Source organism: Mirounga angustirostris, unplaced genomic scaffold, assembly GCF_029215605.1.
Source record: "Mirounga angustirostris isolate CCGP_5_RB_7025 unplaced genomic scaffold, mMirAng1.0.hap1 SCAF_13, whole genome shotgun sequence".
Classification (NCBI taxonomy): domain Eukaryota; kingdom Metazoa; phylum Chordata; class Mammalia; order Carnivora; family Phocidae; genus Mirounga; species Mirounga angustirostris.
Genome location: NW_026991721.1, coordinates 10356326 through 10375699, shown reverse-complemented (window position 1 = coordinate 10375699; position 19374 = coordinate 10356326). Strand labels below are relative to the sequence as shown.

Genomic DNA, 19374 nt, shown 5'->3' with positions numbered 1-19374 from the left:
ATGTTCCCCCAGGAAAAAAAGGCTTGTTTGTTTCCTTGGAGACCTTTGATTTTTATTTTGTTGTAGGAGATATTAAAAATTTAGAGCAACAGCAGTCGTTAAGCGTCTGCCTTCGGCTCAGGTCATGATCCCAGGGTCCTGGGATCGAGCCCCACATCGGGCTCCCTGCTCAGCGGGAAGCCTGCTTCTCCCTCTCCTGCTCCCCCTGCTCGTGTTCCTGCTCTCGCTATCTCTCTCTCTGTCAAATAAATAAATAAAATCTTTAAAAAAAAAAATTTAGAGCAACAAAGGGAAAGAGAAAACAACAAAATTCACTGTATGGGTATATTTCTTGCTAGTGTTTATATTTTTCCTATGCTTTTTTTTCTGTAGTAGAGATCGAATTTCATTTATTTATATCCTTTTAGCATCTCTTCTGGGCACGGCACTGTGCCAGGTTCCAGGGATATGGGAGTGAACAAAATAGAAACAGTCCCTGTCCCTATGACCCTGAGAATCCAGCGGGACTGATGGGAGTCAACAGCTCATCACCGAAAGCACTGTAATTGTGTGTGGCCAGGGCCACAGAGGAAAAAGGTCCCAGGGTTCGAGGAGAGGACAGAATGGGGGACCGAACTTGGGCTCCTTCTGGGTCCTGGGAGACCTTCAGAAGCTTGAAACCAGACTGCGCGGGGGCGGGGGCTGGAGGGGAAAGCACAACCATATTTATAGCTTTCCCCACATCATTAAAAACTCTTTGTGAATATATTTTTTAAAGATCTTATTTATTTATCTGACAGAGAGAGAGACAGGAGAGAGGGAACACAAGTAGGGGGAGTGGGAGAGGGAGAAGCAGGCTTCCCGCAGAGCAGGGAGCCCGATGCGGGGCTCCATCCCAGGTCCCTGGGATCATGACCTGAGCCGAAGGCAGACGCTTAACTGATTGAGCCACCCAGGCACCCCTCTTTGTGAATATTTTTTGCAAACATTTTTAATGTGGATCTTCCTAACCAATCCCCCACTTGCTTTTAGACAATTCCTTTGTCTGCAGCTTGGGGGGGCGTTTCATGTTTTTACTATGAGAAATGACAGAGGGAAGACCATCTACCATGCAGCGACTCTAAGTTCTGGCTGTAAGAGGAGTCTTCTCATTTTGTGCTCATGATGAGCTGCAACAGGGTTCCTATTGTTCCCAGTTTGCCGAGCAAGTGCCCGAGGCCAGGAGAAGTTAAATGATCTGCCTGAGTCACACAGTTCGAAAGGGGCCCAGCTGGAGAAAGAAATCTAGAATGTTCCAGTTCTGACACGTGGACTCTAATCTCTATGGGGTAGTCCAGGTTATTTCTGTAGGATAGGTTCCCAGAAGTGAAAATATTGGATCAGACGGACTTTGTTTGTTGCGGTTGCTGTCCTTAAGGCTATTGACGTATGGGCTCGCGACACTTCACACGGATGTTAAAAAGAAAACAGTGTGCACGCTGGTTCTCTCTGTGGGGTCCTCCCTCCACATGGCTGGAAGTCCGCCCTGTCCACCTGCCTTGCCCCCCAACCGCACCCCAGCAGCATCTCTCCCTCATCAGCCACTCGGCAAGCATTTACTACGTGCCTATGCATCCTGAGCACATCTGTTGGAGCTGGGGGCAGCAGGTGCTTCTCTTAGGCCTGGAGGGCTGTGTTGGGTGGGGCGTATGGGTGCCCAGGACGGTGTTCTGCTGAGCCTCTGACGGGACCTGACAGCTTCCCCGCCAGGCTTGCTCTGACACCGGGCCAACCAGCGGGGGCCTCAGCCTCTCCTTCAGTGTCGATACCTCCTCCCTTGCCATGTCCCCCAGCTCTCAAAGCTTCCAGGAATCCCACAGGCCTGGGTGACACAAGAGGACGAGTGTCCCATTTTCTCAGGCTCCAGGCACGGTGACTTCATTTTTCCTGTCCTCAGTCACCTTCGTTTCATGTCCCCTTGGCATCTTGTCTAGGCTACCCTGTCCGAGGTCCTGTCCCGTTCTGCTTGGGGCTAGCCTGAAAAGCTGCTGTCTCCCTGGGCTGGAGGAAAGCTTTTTCTTCTCCCACTCGGACACCCTCTCATCCATCCCTTATCCTTTGCAGAATGGGGGGCACAACTCAAGATGATTTTCTGGGGCACACAGGATAACTGAACTTAGTAGATGAACTTAGTATTGAATAACACTGAGCCGCGTGGTAAGAAAAATATTTAGGGGCGCCTGGTGGCTCGGTTGGGGTTTTTGGCCAGTGCGTTACAAAAGTTGTAACATATTACATTTTCTTCCCTGTATCTTGCTCCGTTCCTCAACATAGCATGGAAATCCTTCCAACTGGTGTGAGTCCAGTTCACTCTTTATAAAGGCTGCATAAGATGACATGCTGTAAATGGACCATAATTCATTCATTTTCCCCAATGAATGAGCACTCACTCTGTTTCCAGTGCTTAATTATCCAAGAAACGGCAATGAACACTTTTTTAAAAAAAGATTTTATTTATTTGGTGGGGAGGGGCAGAGGGAGGAGAGAGAATCTCAAGTAGACTCTGGGCTGAGCGCGGAGCCCGACATGGGGCTCGATCTCACGACCCTGAGATCATGACCTGAGCCGAAATCAAGCATTCGACACTTAACCGACTGAGCCACCCAGGCGCCCCTGCAATTGGTTCTAAGATATTCTCATATCTTAATGCTGTAAAGCAAATCCCCAGGAAAAGGTAAAGGTTCCTTTTCAAGTAATTTTACTGCAGCAAAATGTGAATCAATAAAGAAAATCAAAGAAAATTGTGAAGCATGGGAGCAGGCAAAGGCAGTAACACTGCTGGGGAAGCACCCATCCTACTTGGGCCCTCGGTGAACAGAGGCCTGGATGGAAGGAGGCGGGGAGGTACATTCTGCTTTTGTTCCGATAGGCACAGGTCACAGAGAACAATAGCCAGGATCCCTTCTTGGGATAGGGGACACGAAAACGCCTGTGAGCCAGAAAACAAACCCTTGAGTGTGAACAAACTGCGTTGGTGAGAGCTGGGCTTGTAGCCGGCCGTTCCTGCTCCCTCTTCCATCAGTCAGTCAATCAATAACCACTGAGGTGGGCACCCTGGGGGACACAGGGCTGGTTCAGCCTTGGGCCCTGCTCTCCAGGGTTTTCTGGTCTAGCAGAAAGCGTGTGTTCTTTCACACATGAGAAAGTGGTTTCCCAGACCCAGAGAGCCCTCCACATACACACACATGGCTGCACACACGCATACACACAAAGACACTTACACACCAATGGTCACGGCCACACACTCACACGCCCACCACAAACACACACACATACTGCGGCCGGCACCCCAGTCTCCCCCGTGCCCCAGCCCACGCACTGAAAACTACCCTGGGACACTGGGGCCGTTGCTGTGGGAACCAGGATTCTGCCACCCTACTTTGTGGGCCTCTGAATTCTCGTTCTGAATATTACATTAGCCATGGAGTCTGTGCTCTGAATTCTCAGTCCCCGCCAGGGGGTCAGGCTGGGCAGCCAACCAGGGAGTTGGTGAGGACAGGCAATTCTAGGCCTGATGACTTTCTGTCTGAGTGATGGAGTGGCCCAGATGGATGCTTGTAGGAGAGCAGTGTCTGCAGGCATGAGGGGGGGCGTGCGCGTGCGCGCGTGCACATCTGGGTGTGAGTCCCCAGTATCTGCTCAGGGGAGGCTGAGACTACGCAGCAGCATGTGTTTGTAGCTCCTAGCAGTCAGGCCAGGCCAGGCTGGGCTCCGGTAACAAGCGCAGGCTGAAATCTTCATGGTTTAACCCAATAAAGGTTCACTTTCTGGTTTGGGGGCTTTTTTGGGTTTTTGTTTGTTTGTTTGTTTTGTGGGGGGTTTTTTTTGTTTGTTTTATTTTGGGAGGGGGCACCCGGATCTGAATAAGAATATGGGTTCACTTCTTTTTTTTTTTTTTAAGATTTTATTTATTTATCTGAGAGAGAATGGGAGACAGAAAGCATGAGAGGGGGAGGATCAGAGGGAGAAGCAGGCTCCCCGCCGAGCAGGGAGCCCGATGTGGGACTCGATCCCGGGACTCCAGGATCATGACCTGAGCTGAAGGCAGTTGCTTAACCAACTGAGCCACCCAGGCACCCACGGGTTCACTTCTTACACAAAATTCTAGCGGGGTCAGCATCTGCCTCCATCTTGCAGTTGCATCAGGGCCTCAAATCCCGGCACCATAGCGAAAAAGAGATGGAGGACGCTCACTGCCTCTTATCTACGCTGGCCCGTCAGCAAGCACACGTCCTTCTTCCAGACAGCAATGGCCCAGCCTAAGTATGAGACCCTGAGTGCAGCGGAGCTCCTCTGGGAGCACCACGGTCTCCGCCTCAGCCCTCCTTTTGTGCTTCTGCCAGCAGGAATATTCCCGCCCGGCAAGGAGCTGATTCCGCGCAGACAGTTCAAATCCAGGTCCTGCTTCTTGCTGAGCTGGGTGGCCTCAGGCCATGGGTCAGTCAGGGACCCAACAGGAAATGGGTGGCACTATCAAAACAGGAGCGTTTGAAGGGGCTTATTTACAAAGGGCAAGGTAAGCAAGACCTGGAAGCCGAGGAGCTGTTGCCACCCCGGGGGCCCAAGGAGGCAAGGGCAGGGAGTGGTCAGTGAGACCAGAGGAGAGAGTCAAGGAGAGGAGGGATCACCTTCAGGTGGGGGAGCTCACAGAAAAGGAGAATAAACACCACCTCTCCACTCTCCTCCCTCCCTCCCTCCTATGTCTGCTGTGGCTCCCTATTGGCTGAGCCAGGCAGAAGCTGAAGGCCCCAGGAAGTTGCTGATTTATTCCCAACAAATCAGCCCATCAGGGCCGAGCAGACAGCGGCTCTGGAGGGATGAAGGGGCATCACCTGGCACAAGAGATGGATTTCTATCTCTGGGCCCCGCTTTCTGAGTTTGTAAAAAGTGAATGTTCATATCTACCTCCCGGCGTGGTTGAAGGGAAAAGGAATAATGCATGTGAATAATAAGTGCTAACCTATGTCCGGCCCTCGGCAAATGGGAGTTTTTCAGTATCTGAAAGCTTTACAGTTGGATGGTCCCACCCCACGATGCACCAATCACCCTAAAGTCTGGTATGAATTTCTTTTTTTGTTTCTTTTAAGATTTTATTTATTTATTTGAGAGAGAAAGCACAGAGGGAGAGTGTGAGGGAGAAGCAGGCTCCCCACGGAGCAGAGAGCCCAATGCGGGGCTCGATCCCAGGACCCTGGGATCATGACCCAAACCGAAGGCAGACGCTTAACCATCTGAGCCACCCAGGCACCCCCGGTATGAATTTCTCAAACAGATTTTCCAAACGAAAATGTTTTTCCTAACAATAACTCCCATTTTTGAGCTTTTTCTGTATGTCAAGTATGGTACAGACATTGACTCCTCTTTGCACAACACAACCCCTAGGTGCTGTGGCCAATAAATTGGGACTCTGGCCAAGAGAGGCTGGTAACTCATCCACAGTCACTGAGCCATTAGTAGGTCGGGCCCCAAAGCCCACAGTTGTTCCTCCCTGCTCTACTCTGATTTCTGAGTGTGTTTGTACAATTCAAAGACGAAGCAGAAGATGTTGCAGCAACAGAGCTTGAGAATTTCCCTACCCTCAATGAGGCAACCCTGCCCAAGGCCCAGGACCGTGGTCTTTCAAAGTCCCCATGTAGCCCCAGCTCCAGAAAGTGGCCCCTGACCTTCAAGGCACCTCTGTGCCTCTACCTCTGAGCTCGCTCACCCACCGGCTGCTGCTGGTTGATTCCAGGTCACCCGGCTCTAACTCCATCTGACCAGCCCAACACCAGCAGTGCAGAGAGCCTGCCCTTTGAGCCAGGTGAGGAAAGAATCCCTCTGGGGGCCCACAGCCTGCTCTCTGACACCAGGTAGGCGGTGTCCCGGGTGATGGGGAAGGAAAACGGACTTTTAGGGTGTCAGGGAGGCTCCCTAACTTCAGACAACACTTCTTCCTGGCTCAATGCCCGAAGGGCCACCATTCCATCCACTCTGAGAGCTTAGAACTACCATCTTCAAAAGGCCACTGATCAAATGTCACGTACGTGTGGGCAAAATGATCAGTGAGCATTTTAATGGGATTTGTTGAGAACGAACTAACGGACTCTTGGTGGGGGTGGTGGGGTTCCATCAAGTGGGTCCTTGATTAACTCAACAGGTATTTATTGAGCAGCTCCTCTGTGCAAAGCTGTGTGCCACCCTGGGGGTGCAGTCCCAGGCAAAAATGGGCAGGTGGCTCCCCAAGGAGGGCGTCTGGGGAAGGGAGAACCACCATCCCAAGCAGCCTGGCTTCAACCCCATCACCAACCCTGTATCCATCCCCCAGGGCTTCAAGGTCATGGTGGCACCCTCCAGAACAGCAGAGGGGCCTAGGAGGGGGAGGCGTGGCACCCACAGTACCAAGGAGGGCCCCCGAACCCAGAACTCTGCCCTTCTTTCATGCAAGGGTACCCTGGAGATAGAGGCAAGAGAGGGAGGTTTGTGGGGACTGGACCCCTGGTTCTCTGTCACCCCACACCTAATGAAGGCACCCTAACCTCTACAGTCACCCTCAGCCCCCTTCTCCGGATGCTAGGGAGAGTCAGGCCTCAAAGGGGCCTTGGGGATGGACCAGCCCAGCCCCATTTTGCAGATTGGAAGGCTGAGGCCCAGGGCCCAGTGGGATATTGTCCAAGATAACCGGGTGGAGCCCCTGGCAGCCCTCATCCCCACCCCCATCCCTGAGACCTGCCGCCCCGGTGGGCGGAGGCCTCAGTGGGCGTCTGGCTCTTCCAGGACAGCGGCTGGGGGTCCGTCTGGTGAACGGGAGCAGCCGCTGCAGTGGGGCGGTGGAGGTCTGGCTCGGGCTGTCCTGGGAGCCGGCCTGCGGGGCACTCTGGGACAGCCTGGCCTCCGAGGCCGTGTGTGGCGCGCTGGGCTGCGGCGGGGCCTGGGAAGCCACCCAGCTCACCTTGCCGTCCCTGGAGCTGACGCCTGGGCCCGGCGCCCGGAACACCAGTGAAGCCACCAACGCCACGCTGGCCCTGGCGCCCACCGTCCTGTGCAGAAGTGCCGAGTGGCAGCTCTGCAAAGTGGTGGAGCACGCGTGCGACACCAACGGGAGGCCGGCCAAGGTCACCTGCGCAGGTACGAGCAGACCACCCCCTGCGCCCTGCCTGCCCTAACTTCAGGCTTTCAGCCATTGCCCCTCACTCCTGTCCCCAGTCCTCGCCACCGGACCCAAGCCTTACCCTCCAGACTTCCCCCCGCCCTCCACCCCACCCCCATCACAAACACAGCTGGTTCCCACGTGCAGCACTGCCTCATTTCCAGCTCTGAGCACGTCCTCTGATCTGGCCCCCACACCTCTCCCCCTACTAGATCTCCAGTTTGACCACTTGGGTCCCCAATCCTAACTGGGTCTCGGCACTTACTGACGGGTCCCGCGCCTTCTCTCGCTTAAGACCTCTATCTCTGCCCCTACCCGCCATGTACATAAATATGCCAGGCTCCCCAGTGTCCCTTAGCATTGTCACTTTCCAACCCCCACCTGCTCTTCAGGCCCCGCCCACCAGGCCTCTAGCCCCACCCACCAGTCTGCAGCGCTTCCCCCCCACCCCCCAGCCCTGAAGCTTCCCCTGGCCCGCCCACCAGGTTACTAGCCCCTCCCACCGGCTCCATAGCCCGCCCCTCCCCCCCCAAGTCTCCCGCCCCGCCTGCAGGTCCCTAGTCCTGATGAGTCCCCCACATCTGCTCACTAGGGCCCCAGTCCTAACAGGGTTCCCCAGTCCTGCCCACCGAATTACCAGCTCCTCTCACTGGGTCCGGAGCGCCCACCACCCTCCCAGCCCTGCCTTCCTCGAGCACCCACCAAGCACCCACCAACGCTTTCCCCTCCTTCCGCAGAGAACCGCGACGTGCGGCTGGTGGGCAGCAGTAGTCGGTGCGCAGGCCGCGTGGAGATGCTAGAGCAAGGCCGGTGGGGTTCGGTGTGCGACGACACGTGGGACCTGGAGGATTCGCACGTGGTGTGCCGGCAGCTGAACTGCGGCTGGGCGGTTCAGGCCCTGCCCGGCTTGCACTTCGCCCCTGGCCAAGGACCCATCCACCGGGACCAGGTGAACTGCTCAGGGGACGAGACCTACCTGTGGGACTGCCCGGGGCTGCCAGGAGACGGGTACTGCGGCCACAAGGAGGACGCCGGCGTGGTGTGCTCAGGTCAGCAGGCGGCGGTGGAACCGGTCAGCCACCAGTCCTTACCGTGCCCGGGTGCGGGGAGGGATGGCCCCGGCTGGTGCGAGGTCAAGTCCACCAGGGAAGGTAAGACCCAGGCAAGCGCCATCTGGGGGAGAGAGTGATAAACGCCCTAGGAAAGGGGTTGAGTGGTAGCGGGCAATCCAGAGGGGGAGGGACAAGCCTGCCCACCTCCTGGAGGAAACCACATTGGAGGGGAGACTCTTCCCCAGTGTGAGTTGGTCACCTGGTTCAGAGCAGCAAGGAGAGACAGAGGCAGGGAGGCCCCTGAGGAGGCTGTCAGCAGTCCGGAGGAGGCCATGAAGTTCTGGTCCAGCCAGGGCTTCTCCGTATTGTGCACAGGAATGGCCGGGGGCGGGGCGGGGGGGGGGGCGGGGGGGGGGGCGGTTCTCGATAAAGATAGATTCTGATTCAGTAGGTCTGGGCAGAGCTTGAGATTCTGCATTTCTAACAAGATTCCATGCCAAGCTGATGCTGCAGGTCCGCGGACCACACTTTGAGTAGCAGGCATGCAGTGCCAGCCGGAGCAGATGAAGCAGATGAGAAGGGGATGCAGACATAGGAGGGAAAGCACACAGGATCTGGAGACCGATGGGCTGTAGGGTGTTTGCATTCATGAGTCTGGTCTGGTGGGGGTTTCAGCCCAAAGGATCCTGATCTGACTCTGCCCCCGCGCCCCCCCTCTCCCCTGCAGAGCACCAGTCCTGGCGCCTGACTGGGGGCCGTGACCCCTGCGAGGGGCAGGTGGAGGTCCATTTCCGTGGGGTCTGGAGCACAGTGTGTAACAGTGAGTGGTACGCGCCGGAGGCCCGTGTGCTCTGCCAGGCCTTGGGCTGTGGGACCATGGTCAGAATACCGGGCGGGCTGCCCCACTCCCTGCCGGGCAGAATGTACTACTCGTGCACAGGAGAGGAGCCCACCCTCTCCGACTGTGCCTGGCGGTTCAACAACTCCAACCTCTGCAGCCAGTCGAGCGCAGCCCAAGTCCTCTGCTCAGGTATCCCTCCTCCCCACCCCTACCTCACCCTCTCCCCCAGATTTGCACTAGGAATTCCACCTGAATCCGAAGCCTAAGAACTTGGACTAGGTCAGGGATGACAATTGCTGACATTAGAGTCACTTACCATGTCCGGAAGCCAGGGCTAATTAATCAGGGCATTCTTGCCCACAGAGCCTCAACTCAGCCCCCACATATGTATTAAGGCCTTATTATATGCTAAGCAGGGATCCCTGTTGACTGGAATTGGCTCAGGAGGTGAAACCAGCTGCCATCCCAGGGCTGGTGATCATAGGTGGTCATAGCGAAATGATATTGGGAGACAGGGTCTGGAGCCCCGATCATGTGGCAGGCACTGGGGAGCAACTGATACCTCTTTTTTTCAGCTAAGCCTCATGTCCATGCTATGAATTGGATTCTGCCATATTTCACCAAATCTCAGGTGGCATCGAGATGTCACCCTATTATTATTTTATGTCCCATAAAGGACAAAACTGCTGCCAAAATAAGCTCACAACATGTCATCAATTGTAGCAATTGATGCCATCACCCCAATTTCAGAGGAGTTAAAATGTGAAAAAGCCAGAGCATTAGACCCAAAGAAACATGGTATTAATATCCCTATTGGGTTCAGGCACCTGGCAATGAACTCCAGCTCTGGGGCTCACCCACTGGGAGGCTTCAGTTCCACGAATATGTGGATGCTGATCCTAACCACTTCACAGGGTAGCTGGGAAATCAGGTAATATCCACCAAGGGGCTTTGTAAGCTCCATCCCTTCCTTACCTGTCAAATGACTATGATAATGATCATCATGTCAGCTTCCCAGCTCCCAAGACCAATGTGAAGAGTGAACCCAAGACTTTTTTTTTTTAAGGTTTTATTTATTTATTTGACAGAGAGAGAGAAAGAGAGAGAGCACAAGCAGGGGGAGTAGGAGAGGGAGAAGCAGGCTTCCCGCTGAGCAGGGAGCCCAGTGTGGGGCTCGATCCCAGGACCCCGGAATCATGACCTGGGCCGAAGGCAGACGCTTAACGACTGAGCCACCCAGGCGCCCAGAGTGAACCCAAGACTTAACAGAGAAAGGGATCTGTGGTCTGTAGCAGATTTTTACAGAAAGAAGGGATACTTCTTTTTATTAGCCTCTTATTCTAACCAAAGAAGATCCATGAGATCTTCCTTATTGTGAGGGGTGGAAAAGGCAGGTTTCCTTAACCATATGCCCCGCCCCCCACTTCCCTTGGGACCACGCCCCTCACTACAGGTTACTTGTCTGTCTGCTTCGGTGTCTAACCCAAGGACTGGCACACAGTAGGTGCTCAGTAATGTGTTGAGGGCATGTACGGTGTTTTCTGACAGGCTCCCGGAGTCTGCTCAATCTGTCCACTCCTGAAGTCCCTGCAAGTGTTCAGCCGGTCACTGTAGGTGAGTGTCACTTGGTTCACGGTTTCTCAGAGCGGTGGGTGCACGTGCGCAGGGGGTGCGTGAACGCGTGTGTGCACCTGGGAGGGGCCCGATGGGTCATCCCCCATCCCCCACCTCCAGACAATGCTCTTGCCTCTCCCTCCGCCCCCACCCCGCCCCACCGCTCTGTTCTGGGGGTGCTTTTGTTCCTCTCCCCTCCCCTCCCTGCCATGTCAGCTCCCCAGCTCCCCGAATCCTGGTACTTCATGGACAGGAGCCCACTCTCCCGTCAGCTCCTGTCGGGCAGGAGGATAGAGCTAGAGAGAGCCCGCGCTGGTCCGGTAGGCCTCCGGCCGGTGGTAGGTGTACCAAGGGTGACAGTGTGTTTCTCACACCCTGGGCACTGTCCCAGAGCTCTACCAAAACTCTTTCCCGGCCCTGTAAGCCTCCCGGTATCCCCATGGGGGGGAGGTCTCCTTAGCCGTGCTGGTCTGCCTGCCAGCTATGGATCGTTTGGCTGACTCCAGGAAGACTCCCGAGGCTCAGATCCCAGCTGTGCCTCCCACCAGCTGTGAATGGTGGGCGAGTCTGAACCTCTCTGAGCCTCAGACCCCTTGGCTGTAAAATGGGGGAGATAATCATGATAACTTTCTCTAGCGTTGCTGTGAGTCTCCAGTGAGTTAATTTTTCCAAAGCCCTTGGAACAGGGCAGAGTCCACAGTGAGCAGTGTCTGAGTGTTAGTTATTCTTGTGATTATTGAGTCCAGGCGTGGAGCCCCTTGGCAACCCCAAGATAGCCACAGGGGCTGGCCCAGGTTCACGGCCTCTAGGCCGTCCCCTGCTTCCACCAGAGGAGGGTGGGCAGGGGCTTGGGGATGGAGTGGAGGGGCACCAAGTCCTGACAGAGAACCTGGCCGTGGAGGAGGGCACGGAGGGCACGGAGAGGGAATGAAAGGCTGGGAATGAAATGCTGGTGAGCTCCAGCCAAGACCCTAGACACCCACTCGCATGCTCTCTCTCTCTCTCTGAGGTCAGGGCCGGGACCCCACCTCCCAGGACCACACTCTAGCCCTTGGCCCAACAACCCGGCCCTCAGCCCCTGTCCCTCTGGGCCCGAATTCACTGGTCTCCCCATACCCCCCACAGCCCAGCCTCGCTCTTGCACTCACTTCCTGCTGCTAAGCCCAATTCCCAGGCTGGTCCAAGTCACCCCCTTTGCAGATGGAGGAGAAGGAAGAAAATGAGAACAGGGAAGGGGTGATCTCTGGGGGTGGGGAGCAGACACTATCCGCAGCCAGGGGATTAGGATGGTCACATCCCTCCGCCCCCTGTAAAGCTGTCACTACCCTTCATCCAGCCCTGTGGCCTACGCACCCCGGACCTTATACACTGAGCAGGAGGTGGTTCCCGTCTCCCCTGGGACGAGGGCTCCCAGCACCTGCCCCACTTCAACCTCTCTCCAGGTTTGGGGTTCTTTTAAGCAGGGGTGGGGTCGAGAGAGAAGACGGTAAGCCATACCAGGGCTGCAGGGCTGGGAGGTCCAAAATCACGGCCCTCACCCCTACCCTCAGGGAATGCATGTCTGGTAGGAAGGATGCATCCAGGGCACAGAAAGGAGATCTTGCTCTCCGATGGCCCATTCGCCGCCAGGCAGCTCCAAGTCCCCTTCTCTGGGAAGCCAGCCTTGGTCTTCCACCCCAGAGAATTAGGTGCCCCTTGTAGGGCCTCATGCCTGCCCATACGTCCATCCCAGCAAGCATGGCACCGTATTGGATCGAGCCAGCGTATGGATCTCTCCACGAGACAGCGCCCTCAAGGCCTGTGATCCTGAGGTCATATTCGTATCCCTAGGGCTTAGTGGGCACGCAGTGGGCACTCAATAATTGTTGAGCAGAGAGAGAGAGATCCCTGTGGGCTGGTGGCCAGGGGAAAGTTTCCTTCAGTCAGTTATTCATTCAATATGGATTTCTTGAGCCCCTACTAAATACAAGGCACCTAAAAGCAAATGGGTAAATTCGAAAAAAAGAAGAGGGGAGGAGGATAGGTCCAAAAGGGAAGAGGGTGAGCGCAGAGAGGCTGGAGAGGCAAGAAGGGCCAGGAGAAGTCTATGTCCATTCCTCTTTCTCCTTGATTTGGGGTTCTTGCTTCTAGAATCTTCTGTGACCATGAAAACGGAGGACTGGAAATCACGGGAACTAATGCTCCTCATCTTGTGCGTCATTCTGGGGATTCTCCTCCTTGGCTTACTCATCTTCATAGCCTTCATCCTCTTGAAAGTTAAAGGAAAATACGGTAGGTACAGAGTTCTGGGAGCCACAGGAAAGGCTCAGAGAGGGAAAGAAGCAGGCCTGAGGTGTGACCCTCTCAGGGGGATGTGGGCCTTGCGGGACTCCAGCAGGAGTGGCAGTGATCCGGCAGTGGCCACCCAGCCCTGGCCCCGGGGGGCACCTCCCGATGGGAAGGATTTTCCCAGCATGCCCAGCGGAAGTGGTCCATGTATGGAAGGACCGACCAGACTATATGTGTACGCGCATGTGCGTTTGAGGAGGAAGGTGTTTCAATGAGAATAGGACCAAGTAGACTGGGAGAGAGTAAAAAATGACTTGTAGGATCTCTGCCTCCCCTCCCTCAGCCCTCCCTGTGACGGTGAACAACCAGCACCCACTCACCACCACCCAAGAAGGGATCAATAGCTATCAAGATGTTCCCATCACCATTCCCAAAGAAGGTAGGATGTCCCCCACCCTGGGGGTGGGGAGGGCTGAGGAGGACAGGAAGGGTATCCTTTCTGGAGGGTCAGTACTGCTTAGGTCAAAGCAGTGCCCCCACTGGAAAGGAGACCTCAGCGAGCCCATTGGGGCCTGTGGGACCTTGAGCATGTCATGTCTCAATCTGGGCCCTGATGGGCAGATGACCTTCCAGGGTAGTCATTCTCTAGGCTTTGGAGTTCTGGAATAAGACAGGCTCAGCGCATTTCTCAGAGGACAGTTCTGCCCTGCTACTTGGTTGGTAGGTCTGGGATAATATGGCCTCTTCCAATGGTCTGCTCCATCAGCCTTCCTGCAGAGCCCCATCAAGATTTTCCTGGAACATAATTTTATTTAATATTTTCTGAATGAAAGAAAAATGGAAATCAGTCATCCATCTTTTACAACATATGGGTTTATACTCCTTGAAAGTCTTATAAAGGAACTCAAGCTTAATCACATTGCATTGGGACTGTATTAAATCACCCTTATTTGAAAGCATTCAATGACAGGAAAATCAATACAAATCTCAGCCAAATAATATAAATATTCCCGGTGCACAGAATCCATGTGTTCAAGGGAGGAATATGAATACAGAACCTAGCCCACAGGTTAGGCTCCGGGCATTTGCTCACTGACTATTACGGGCTAAGGGTTAAGAGCCACACTGCCTGCTTCTCTGGGCAAGGTGAGGACCTCCCTGTGCCTTAGTTCCTTCGGCTGTAAAATGGGGACACGGATGCACCTACCTCACAGAGTTGCTACGAGAATCCCAATGAGATCGTTTATTTAAATGTCCGAACAGCGCTGGGCATGCGGTGACTGCTCTGTGTTTGTGAAATAAACAAATGTTATTAGGTCCCCATGTTTGAAATGGGTGGGGGGAGCTTGGAAAACCCGGGCTGGATGGTCTTGTACAAGACGGGCTACCTGGTCCTCTCCCTGACCCTCTGTCTCTGGCCCCCACCCTCCATACTCTCTGCTCCCTTTCTGCCCACCACCTGGCCACGCCCCAACTCTGCTCTCTCCCCAGTTCCCAAGCTGCCCATCCAGGTCCAGGCCCCACTCCCCAAGGACTCGGACTCCAGCTCGGACTCAGACTATGAGCACTATGACTTCAGCGCCCAGCCTCCCGTGGCCCTGACCACCTTCTACAGTGAGTGCCTGGGCCTGGGCTCCCCGGGGGCCCACCTGACCCAACCAGGGAGAGGGCCCTGGTGGCTGGGGAGCTTCAGTGGGTTCCACCTGATCACCCCTGCACACCCACTGGACTGACTGGAAATGGTCCTGCCCTGAAGCTTTCAAAGTGCTTTGTGACCCCAGAGACAACTCCATGTCTCCAGCCTCCTTCTTTCCCACCTTTGTCTCTGGCCGTGTGGGGTCTTAAGACCCGCCCCTCGACCTTCACCTAAAGGTGTGTGTGTTAGACAAGGAAGTCCGGGCAAGAGACATGCTCGGATGGCTTCTCACACGCTCACACCCCTTCTGTGTCCCATCCTGCCGGTCCACCTCACCCCTTCCTCTCCCTTCATGGCGAGCCCAGCTTGACCCTCTTAGCCGGCTTTTCCAGCTCCCCTCCCTGCCTGCTGGGGATAGGAGGGGGGAAGACAGTGCTTAAGGCAGGGCCCACACAAGACTGGAGGTTAGGCCAGAGAATCCCACACCTACTGTGGACTCCCTTAGGAGCTTGTCCAACACTCCCCAGCTCCCCCCAGGACCCACCACGTAAGTTAGGATGAGAGTTTGACTGTGTGTGACCGAGGCCCCCAAACGACGGTGTCCTAAGTAGTTGGCAGGGGCCCAGGACGCTGCTTTCTTGTTGCTGTGCAGTCCCTAAGATGTTGCCCTCGTCCACATGCTCCAGCCTGGCTCACTACCATGCCCACATGCTGGGCAGCAGGAGGGGAAGGGAAGGTGGGGCAGGCGGTACCCTGAAAGGCAGGATGCTGGAGACGCCCACATCACTCCCGCTCACAGCCACACACACACACACACACACACACACACACACACACACACCGGCCAGAACTTAAGCCCATCAGCTGCAAGAGAGGCCAGCAGACGAAGCCTCTGTCCTGAGCAGCTGTGTGTCCAGATAAAGGCCAGAGGGTCTCCTACTCCAGGAGGGGAGAATGGATATGGGGGACAGCTAGCCGTCTGTGCCCCACCTGCTGAGCCAAGGCCTCTGGGGTGGGCGACGGGTGATTCCACTTCTGCCATGCCACACACCAGCCTTTGGGAGCCACCGGGATGCGGCATCCCTAGAACCTGAGGTTCTGCACCCAGGCCTGTAAGAGGCAGGACTGAGAGTCCAAAACCCTAAGACATTTTGTGACTCAGATTCAGTGGTACCAGGTTCGAGAGAGCAGAGTCCACGATCCCAGACGCTCAAGTCCTTAAGACTCAACAAATCCATGTCATCTCTCCAGTTTCGAAGCGAAGGTGCCCCAGAGCCTGCGAGGCAAGGATTCCAGACCTTCCAGCTTCCTCTCTGAGAAGGTTCCTAGATGGGGAACCATCCCCCAGAACCTCCAGGGCCCAAGGAGAGAGGCCAGGACTTGCCCCATTTCCTTAAGCAGAAGGAGGGGTGGCTGGGGAGCAGCAAGGTGCAAGGCACTAGGGCTTCTGGCCAGAAGCAGCCTGATCCCGAACTGGTTAGAGAGTGAGGCTCAGGGTCTGGCTGGACTAGGACAAGCACCTGGGATCTGATGGGAAATGCTAAGACCCTCTGTACACCTGGGGTGGTTCTCCCACACTGTTCAGCCTCAGGGCACCCTCCCAAGTCCCAAGGCACAGTGGCCCTTCCTCCGGGCTCCCGGGACGAGGAGGTGGACCTGCACCCCTCCTCACCACCGCCCTGCTTATAGATTCTCAGCGGCACCGCGTCACGGATGAGGAGGTCCGGCAGAACAGGTTCCAGATGCCCCCCCTGGAGGAAGGTGAGTCAGGCTGGGGAGGCACGTGGTGGCAGTGATAACGATATCAGCCCTGACTCCAGACTTAGCAACTCAGCCCACCCTGAGAAATGCGGGCAGCAACCCCCCTCAACAGGTCCTTCCTGATTTGAACAGTTCCTCTTGGCAGTTAGTTCTTTCTTGAGTCTCATTTAAAGCCCTCTTGGTGTATTGCTGCGTCTTTCCTCACTGTACCCCCTTTCCTGGGCCAGGACTTGAAGAGACGCATGCTTCCCAGATCCCACCTGTCAGCGCTGGGCATTACACGGCGGACGCCCCCTCCCTGGGCTCTCAGAACCACCCCAGGAGCAACAGTGGGTCCAGCACCTCCTCTGGGGAAGATTACTGCAATAGCCCCAGAAGCAAGCTACCTCCGTGGACCCCTCAGGTGTTTTCTACAGAGAGGAGCCCCCTCTTGGAGCTGGATGGCTCCCAAGGTACTTTTTCAGGTAAGCGGGGCCCAGGAGGATTCCGCGTGTGCCCCAGACTCCCATCCTACAGCCGACCTGGCTGGGGGAAGCATAAAGCCGGAAGCCCTGAGCCAAGCTGAGTTGAGGATTCTAGCCCCAGCTCTGTGGCCACTTGCTGTGTGCCCTGGGACAAGTCTCCACCCCTCTCTGGGCCTTCATTTCCTCATTCATGGTCAAGCCAGGAACTTGACTCTCGTGAGTCATGAGGGCCTCCCAGCTCTGGCATCTCTCGAGCTGGCTGTCTCCAGGCAGAGAGTGATTGGCTCTGGGTGTTTCCAGCAGGGCCCTCGGCCGATGACAGCTCTAGCACCTCATCCGGGGAGTGGTACCAGAACTTCCAGCCGCCGCCCCAGCCCCCCTCGATGGAGCAGTTTGAGTGTCCAGGTGCCAGTGGCAGGGGAGGTGGTCCTGGAAGGGGGGGGAAGGACAGGAAGCAGGGGGTGGATGAGTGGGGGAACTCTGGATCCATTGGATTCATTAGCCCAAGAGGAAAAGAAGAGAAGGAAAGGGATTTTTTTTAAACAAACAAGAACATGAGGAGGTCGGAAAAATGGATGCGGATGGGACAGAGAAAGTTCCAAAGAATGCCTTGAGAGGGAGTGAGCTCCCCATTAGTGGAGGCATTCAAGCAGAGGTAGCTGATGTCCCCTTGGGGGAGACTGTGGTAGCGGGGGGGTGCCAGCAGTCAAGTCGCCCATCATTTCCTGTGCAAGCATGGAGACTACAGCCCTAAACCGCACAGATGAGTCTCTGCCTTCTGGGCTGACATTCTAGCAAGGGCGATGGTGGTGAACAAGACGACGTGAAGGGAATCTGGTCACTGCACCCCACACAGCTTCACAGGGGAGGGGTGTGTCCCATGGGGCAGGAGGGGCGGTGATCAGTCTCCCGCTGACCCGAGCCTCCTGCCACACAGGGTCCCCCACCCGGCAGCCTGATTCCCTTGACAGCGAGGACTACGATGACATCGGAGCAGCCTAGGCTGGGCCCAGCGAGGCCCCAGGCGGCTCCTTTCTGCTGGTCTCCTGCTCTCCCTGCCCACTGCTCTCCCACCCCGCCCTCCCACATCCTCCCCCAGGTGGCTGACAGGCCTTCCCTGGAGAGATGCGGGGGAAAGCCCTCACCCTGCACTCACCGCTCAGTCTCCATCCTTCAGAGAGAGCCTGCTGGCACAGCCCTCCCTCAGCCCCAAACAGCCCCAAGGTGGAGGGCCCTGCCTCTGAGAGGTAGTGAGCTCTCGGGCTCAGGGATGGGCAAGCAGCCTGGGCCACGTTTCAGCAGGCTGCAAGGAGGGGTTGAACGGAATGCGTCCTAAGGCCCCTTCTGTGCTTTGGTTCCCTGAGTCTCAGCTCAGGGCCCGGAGGTACTGAGAGAGCAGAAAGGGGCCCCATCCCAGTGCTGCCCACGTGTAGGGGCTGCTGAGCTGCTGTGGCTTTGACAGGTGGATTCTGGGGCTGGGGGTGACACACCCACCGACCCAGGTTGGCGACCACCCGGGCACAGAGTCCAGCCTTCCTAGGAACAGCCAGCTGACAGCAAGCAGGACGACTGCCCCTCCCCCACGACCGAGGGGCTGGGGCCTCGGCCAGCGCTGCCTCTAGAGACCCTGGAGCCCACCAGGGCACAGCCCTGTTCTGCAGGGACTGTCCCTGGACAGAAGATCCTTATTCTGAGCTTCCTATGGCTTACAAAGATGGCCCTAGCCCAGCTTCCCCAAAGACTCAGAGTTGGGCCCCAGGCCCCGTGGGAGCAGACGTGTGCACAGAGATGTCTGCCGGGAGGGGCCCAGAGGCTGCACTAAGCCCTGCGTGCCCATCTGTCTGCTTGGATTGCTGGGAGCTTCCCTGAGGAGCACATGAATATGCGGCGTGTCACCCGGAGCCACGGACACGTCCAGGTGGCCTCCAGAGAGAGGCCAGAGGGCTCGGAGCCAGCTACTGGTGTCCTGGTCTGAGTGTCCTGAGATTAAAGTAATTGCTGAATAAAATCGGGGCATAGAGTGACAAGTCCTTGAGCTTTTACAGTGCCCAGCCTCTATGTGTGTGTGTGTGTGTGTGTGTGTGTGTGTGTGTGTGTTGGGTGGGGGCAGCTCTATCCATCAAGGTGGAAATGTTGGGGACCTGGAAACCTCCCGTGGCCCGGCGCCATGAAAAATGCTGGGGACACAGGAAAAGGAAGGCAGGGCCTGCCCTCCCGGAGAAGGTGGACCCAGACATGCCTGTGAGCTTAGCGGCCCGCTTCCCTCTCTTCTCGGCCCCACTCAGGCCCTGGCTCAGTGGCTCCCAAGAGTTTCGGAGGAAGGGCAACGCGGGGGGCTTTTATGCTCCGAGCCACCTGGAGAAGAATTGGCTCCAGGCCGGGAGGGAAGGGCTGGAGTTGAGGTGTACATACAGTGGGGAGGGGTTGTGGTTGTGTCCTCGCATCTGCTCAGAGGCTGGGATTTTCGCCCAGCTGCCAAGGCCAATGGACAGCTCTGCCTTCTGGGTGAGGGCTGGGGTGCGGGGTTCCTCAGAGCAGGCAGGTGTTGGAGGAGGCTGGGCTGTGGATCCTGACCTGCGGGGCTGAGTAGGGCC

At 56.2% G+C, this 19374-nt stretch overlaps 1 protein-coding gene across 1 annotated transcript in view; it reads left to right on the top strand.

Annotated features, from left to right (window-relative positions):
* Positions 1-18828, top strand: part of CD6 (CD6 molecule) — a 41020-nt gene extending 22192 nt beyond the window's left edge. The window contains exons 2-13 of the mRNA XM_064576358.1: positions 5750-5818; positions 6772-7122; positions 7882-8193; positions 8924-9226; positions 10586-10651; positions 12782-12922; positions 13263-13358; positions 14411-14533; positions 16245-16316; positions 16544-16780; positions 17081-17185; positions 17718-18828. Of these exons, the coding sequence (XP_064432428.1) occupies positions 5750-5818; positions 6772-7122; positions 7882-8193; positions 8924-9226; positions 10586-10651; positions 12782-12922; positions 13263-13358; positions 14411-14533; positions 16245-16316; positions 16544-16780; positions 17081-17185; positions 17718-17782 (1940 nt within the window). The 3' untranslated portion in view covers positions 17783-18828. The remainder of the gene's footprint in view (positions 1-5749; positions 5819-6771; positions 7123-7881; positions 8194-8923; positions 9227-10585; positions 10652-12781; positions 12923-13262; positions 13359-14410; positions 14534-16244; positions 16317-16543; positions 16781-17080; positions 17186-17717) is intronic.
* Positions 18829-19374: the final 546 nt, after the last annotated feature.